The sequence below is a fragment of the Myotis davidii genome, unplaced genomic scaffold (genome assembly GCF_000327345.1).
Source record: "Myotis davidii unplaced genomic scaffold, ASM32734v1 scaffold608, whole genome shotgun sequence".
NCBI lineage: Eukaryota > Metazoa > Chordata > Mammalia > Chiroptera > Vespertilionidae > Myotis > Myotis davidii.
Genome location: NW_006300025.1, coordinates 1,226,948 through 1,233,589, shown reverse-complemented (window position 1 = coordinate 1,233,589; position 6,642 = coordinate 1,226,948). Strand labels below are relative to the sequence as shown.

Genomic DNA, 6,642 nt, shown 5'->3' with positions numbered 1-6,642 from the left:
TCTCCTTCCCCTGCACTGCAGTGCCTCTCCGGTGACTCTGGGCATTTCCTTGTCCCTGGGATCTGTCCTCTCGTTCTCCACCTGCTACCCACGGGCCACCCAGATGGGAATGGACTGACTATTCTTGGGGGGGAAAGGGGTGTTGGAGATGCGGAAAGAGACTGGACAAAAAGGCTGCACCTATGGATGAGGACAGTGGGTGGGGAGTGAGGGTGGAGGGTGGGGCGGGAACTGGGAGGAGAGGAGTTATGGGGGGAAAAAGGGGAAACAACCGTAATAATCTGAACAATAAAGATTTAATTTAAAAAAAAAGAAAATTCTGGAAATGGATAGTGGTGATGGTTGCCAAACAATGTGAATATACTTCATACCACTGAATTGTACACTTAAAAATGCTTAGAACCTTAAACGTTTATGCTATGTATATATTACCTCAATTTTTAAAAGTTACTGTTGAAGAAATACTTTAAGGAAAGAATGAAGTGAACTTCTGGCCGCTCTCAGACTCACAGAGTAACCCAGAAAGAGGATTCACTGTTAATCTCAGTGGTAAATACAGAAGTATCTATTAACTTTCTTATTTCTGATATTATCACATTTTCTGAGGAAACTACAAATTTAATATATAAAGGACATAGTTTTCCTCCTGTCCTGGAATTTATAATCTAAAAGAATGAATCCCAGTTCTATTTTCTGCTCTCCCACTCTCAGACCAAGCTAGCCCTGTGAACCAGGGCATCCCAGGGCCTAGCCCAGGGCTGGCACAGCCACAGCAGGCACTTCACAAGCATCTTGAAAAACCAACATGGTCTCTTTCTTTACCTGCAAGGTAAGAATAACTGTCCAGGACAAGAATGTAAAAAATACACTCTCCTTCCTCAGCACATGATAAAATTTCTCCTGCATTTCACTGTTGTTCAGAAGCCACCAAAGAGGAGAGCAGGAGACAGAAAGAGGGCATGGGAGAAAGAGGCCCTTTAGTCAGGAGACCAGACCTCTTTACTGTTGGTATTTTGTAATACGAGCAAGCATTTCTATTTATTACTTTGATAAATCAACAAATACTAAGTTTAAGATAAAAAAAAACACACAGAAAATTCACATTCCAATATATGTATAACCAGTATTTGGTGGCATCAATGCAATCTACTCAACACCAACTGAGTCTCTTTCAGCTCTTTAATGAGACTGAGTTTTTAAGATGCAACAGAAACACTGATCAGTAGCTTGCCAAGGACCAGATGTGTCTGATCTAAATTATGATTTAATCAGACCAGTATTACCTGCCATCAATGTGTCTGTGGAAGTAAAAAATAATTTTCAAGGGACGTTAGTTTAACTAAATGTGCAAACTGAGCCAATATTACATATTCTGAGCAACACAATAAAAAACTACTTTTTCTTTTAAAAAGAACCTTCACAGAAAACTCACATTCTTGAAAATAACAAAAATACATATATTTGCTCTTCCATATTAGAGCTTTTGAAAAGCTATCTGCAGGCAAATGCAAATCTGCCTACATATGCACACATCATTTTTAATATTAACCTGACCTTGGATAGAGGCAGGTCTCATGTATGCCTCGAGAAAAATATTGGAATTCCAATATTCATGAGACAATATCCTCAATACAAACTTCATTTTCTACTCATACATTTTCAGACAAGTCAAAGACTCACTCTCTCCATTCAGCACTGACAGATTTCATGATGAGCTATCTAATAAAGCTCTGATAACTAAGACATCTAAGGCTGCTAAAGCAACTACAATTTACAAGGAACACCTGAAGTGGCCTAGATGGTATAATCTACAATTTTTCTCATTACCCTGTTCATTTCCTTCATAGCAAAAAAGTGCTATGGGTAACTAACTTATTTGTCTGCTTACAATCTAAAATAAATGTCTAGAATGTCACACCTGGGGCAGGGGCTATAGCTGTCTTGTTCATCACAGTAGTTTCCAAGCACTCAAAATTTGTTGAATCAATAAACATAAAATTGAATATGCATAATTCATTCATTTTTAGAGCTTAAAGACTATATGTACATTGTGCCTACTATAGATATACTAGTATTAATATAAAAACAAACCAAAAAATTAATATAACCAAAGATCAATAAAAAGCTATTATTCAGACTATATAGTTGGATTATGGTATTGGTACTGAAGATGGTTAAAAGTAGACCTAGGGCCCTGGCTGGGTGGCTGTTGCCTGGAGTGCTGTCCTGGGCACCAAAAGATTGTGGGTTCAATTCCCAGTCAGGGCACATAACTAGATTGTGTGGGTTTGATCGCCAGTTAAGACGCGGGAGGCAACAGATTGATGATTCTCTCTCTCCTTTTCTCTCTAAATTAATAGGGTGAGGATTTTTTTAAAAGCAGACATAAGCATTCATCAAACAAAAAATATTCAAATAGGTTTGCATTCAAATGCAGAAAAGTGGATTATGTTGGTTTCTGCAATCAACCATGTCTTCCAAATTTATTTCCTATGTGGCCATCTTTACAATTTTTAAAATGGTTTCATTGTTCAAAAAAAGGCTGCCAGAAAAATGTGACCCTCATTTTCAATTAAAATCAAAATTTGGTATTATAGATAAAAATGATTATCGTGTGTGTTTTCAAGAATCTCAAACCCAATTCACTAAGTTAGCAGTGAGTCCCGTCCAAGAACTCCTTTCTCCAGACATTCAATATATAATTTTGATGGGGAAATAAAAAGTGACCCTCCAAAAGCTCAAAATCTCATGTAAGTTCCTCTTTCTGTAGATATTCCAATAAATTCCTTGGAGGACCAACCTCCTGAATTCTATAGGAAGAGCCTTTACTCACTTGCTGCCATGTTAGCTTCAGCCTTTCATACTGCTCCTTGCCATCTTCTGAGCAATCAGAACAAGTAAACCTAAAGAAATTATCACCCTTAAGGTAACTGAGCTGTTCCCTCAGCTGACCTAGGAGAAAAACAAAAAAGTATATCATAGGTTTATCTAAGAAGAGGGGTAACTCAAAGGTTTAATTCATTTAGCAACCAGATTTTAAGTTTCCCATACTGTTTTTCCTTTATTTCAGCCAGTTCATGATAGAAGGAGGCAGGGAAGGGAATAGAGAAGATTTTTATTCTTCCAACATCAGTGTATTCCCATGAAGATCTTTGGTTCCCTAACTTTTAGATGTTGGAAAAAGCAGTTATTATTGCTCACTGGATTTTCCAACTGTTAACATTCCAGACTCCTACAGGTCTCTTCACACACTTTCAAAAAATACCTGAGCTCCCACCAAGTATCAGGCACTGGGCTAGGAACTGGGAATACTATGCCCAAGACAGGCATAGTAACTGCTCTCAGTTTACAAATTCTGTAGAGGAAACAGGTAATCACAACAGCACAGTGGTTCTCCATCCTCACTGTACATCAGAATGGTTTGGTTTTAATGTCTTGGCTTACCCCACATGAAATAAATCAATCTCTGAAGTGGAGCCTGGGTCTGCATTTTTTAAAGTGACACATGAAAACCACTGCAGTAGTAAGGGCAATGTGAGGGCGCATAAAAGGGATGCCCGGCCCATATTGGGAAGATAGGAGAGCTAGAAAAAGTGGGTTCTACAGGATGACTAGAATTGGCCAGGGGAAGAGAGGTGCTTGTGTGTATGGGGGAAGGGCATGGAGGCTAGAGATGAATATTCCAGAGAGAAAATTAAAATGTGCTGAGTTCCAGGGATGAGAGAGACTTGTTTGTAGAGAATTAAAAGCTCACCCTAACAGCAAAGGTCTGTTTATGTGTGAGGATAATAGAATACTAGAGAGAGAGGCTAAAGAAGTTAGCAGGGGCATAATCATAAAGGGCAGGTTAAGATATATACCGCCACGACAAGGAGAAAGCCACTGAGATTTTCAGGCAGGAGCCTGAATTAATAAGCAGAAAGAGACACCTCACAAACAAAACCTACCTATAATGAAGTCTAGATTTGTTTTCTGTGAAAAGGTATGTGTTAGTAGTAATTATTAATCTGAATAATTGATTCTTCACCAAAAACATTTCCACTTACCAGAAAATAACCCACTTCACAATTACCTAGTTACAAATTCTATTACACAAAGAATTCCTCTAGTGCAGTGGTTGGCAAACTCATCAGTCAACAGAGCCAAGTATCAACAGTACAATGATTGAAATTTCTTTTGAGAGCCAATTTTTTTTTAACTTAAACTATATAGGTAGGTACATTGTTATTAACTTAATTAGGGTGCTCCTAAGGCTTAGGAAGAGCCACACTCAAGGGGCCAAAGAGCCTCATGTGGCTCGCGAGCCGCAGTTTGCCAACCACGGCTCTAGGTCGTACGTCTTTACTAGTCTCTGCCTAATAGGAAAACCCTGTTGTGGTAAGACTCATGATGACTAGCAAAGCATATCTTCCTTGAGAACTAGGAAGCTAGCAGGTGAAAAGACGGAGTTGAAAAATTAAAGTATCAGGGGAGCATGTGTGTGTATCTATCTCTTGCCAGCAGATCACAGAGGCCAACAAGAGAAAACAAGAATGATCCTAGGAAAAAAGAGCACAAAACACTTTAATCTAATTCTGGCCTTACTTCAGCCTACCATAGCAGGAATTTTCCATGTAAGTTAAATACTAAGAGAAATTTTTATGAACTTGAACTTTAATTCTACACTGGGCCCCAAAGTCTTAACATAGCCTTATTAGAAAAATCTGGCTAATTTTTTTAAGTAACACAGGATATCCAATTTTCTAGTCTTTATTGGGTTACCATCAAAAACTTTATTTTAACAATGTGATAAATATCAACAGTAATTTTTATAAGTATAAATGTGTCTGTTTTATATAAATTTGTAGTTAATCAACTAAACTAAAAATATGATAATTATCTTTTTATTTAGGTCTATTTTACATTCCCCCCCCCCCCCACCACGGGTTAGAAAAACAAACACATAGAAACTGACAGATCAAAGGAATCGAGAAGCTCCTTACTGGCTGGTATCCACTTTTGGCATTTGTCACAGAAGTAGGACAGCTGCTCCTCCATCCAGGACACATCTCCTTCATCACTGTTGAGGGAATCCCCACTCTGATCATGAGACAAGTCCACTGATGCCTGGTCCTCCGATTCAACAATCAGGAGAGTCTCCCCCTCCACTTCACCCTCCTCCAGTCCTTCTGAGGTAGAGGTTCTTGTGGCTTCATCATCATGGCGACTTATCAAACTACCTAGGTGGATGTTACTATCCATCCCTTCTTTCTCAGAGGGTCAGAAGTGCTTTCGTAACAATCCTATGCTCTGACCAAGCTTAAAGAGGCCTTTATCAGGATTACACAAACAAAAACTCTTCAGGAGAGTGTCTGCCCTATTCTCTACTCAGATATAATGAACTTTTAAAGTAATAATTTAGTATAACCCATTGTCCTTTTCCTTGATTGAGTTTAAAAGGACAGTGACCAAAAAAGGTTGAAAATCTTACTAAGCTATTCCCCATCAACACACTCACATGCACATACACATTCAACATTATCTGTCCCATCAATATTTTACATTCATTTCAAGTCATGTTATTTGAGATCCTTTGCCAATAACATCTTCTCTCTTTCGGCTTCAAGTTGCTCAGTCAAAAGAATCTGTTCTCCCAAAAGACGAATGTTTTCTTTTTTCCGATTTTGCCTCTCAATGTCTCTGATCACTCCGTCACGAAGCCTCTAAAAATGTAAGAAACAGATTTCAGTAGCACCCTGAACAGGTGGTTCCCATCCTTGTTACATTCAAAACCAAATAACAGTGTTACCAAAATACACTTAAAACTTTCAGACGCCAAATATCCAACTACTCTTTTAACTTTCTCTATAAATGTAAAATGTAATAAAGAAACCATCAAATTAATCTAGGAATATGCTATAATGTTATCACTTAAATGACTATTGGCCATATTTTAAGAAATTGCTGAACAGTGAGTATAGAAAATTTAAATGTAAATAACAATTAAAAAAGAAAAACTGTCACTATGTTGAATTTTAAAACTTTTAATTGATATATGACACTTAAAATATTTGATAAGAATTATTACAGTAACTCTGTGAACTACTTTCCTGTTAGCAATTTTCCTAGCTGAATAAACATCAAAGAAAAAAGATTGCTAAAATATGAACAAGCTATAAGGTAGATGCAAAAAAGTAAAAAACCCAGCTTCTAGTATACAAAGAGAAAAAGTAAAAATTATACAGAATTACTAATCAATTACATAACAGAGAGAGAAGGAAAAAAAAATAGAATGCATGCTACTATCAGAGGAAAAATTAAAGGCCCATCAATGGTAGTTACTTTGATAAGCACTAAAGAACATGGACCTGGCACCAAAGATGAGACTTTTTAAAGCATCAATCCAGTCATGACTAATAAATAACATTTTATAGTCACAGGTCACAAAATGCTCTAATAAGTTTCTAATAGCAGCCTTGTGAGGCAGAATTAATGGGGATGGGGTAGGGGTCTGAACTTTTTTTAAAATTATTATGATGTCTATTTAAGAGACTTTCACCAAGTATCTACTTGCTGGACCTCGAGGCCTAGAGCTTCATTCCCTATTATGAGGAGTAGAGGGTCCTAAGACTAATAATGAGGAGTGCTCATTCCTCCTCCCTC

General features: G+C 37.5%; 1 protein-coding gene across 3 annotated transcripts in view; it reads right to left on the bottom strand.

Moving 5' to 3' along the window:
• Positions 1-5,550, bottom strand: part of CSRP2BP (CSRP2 binding protein) — a 31,828-nt gene extending 26,278 nt beyond the window's left edge. For all 3 annotated transcript variants that reach the window (XM_006776127.2, XM_006776128.2, XM_015572041.1), the window contains exons 1-2: positions 4,983-5,550; positions 2,834-2,952 (exon numbers count right to left, since the gene is read on the bottom strand). In XM_006776127.2, the coding sequence (XP_006776190.1) occupies positions 2,834-2,952; positions 4,983-5,241 (378 nt within the window). In that variant the 5' untranslated portion in view covers positions 5,242-5,550. The remainder of the gene's footprint in view (positions 1-2,833; positions 2,953-4,982) is intronic.
• Between the last annotated feature and the right edge of the window lie 1,092 nt (positions 5,551-6,642).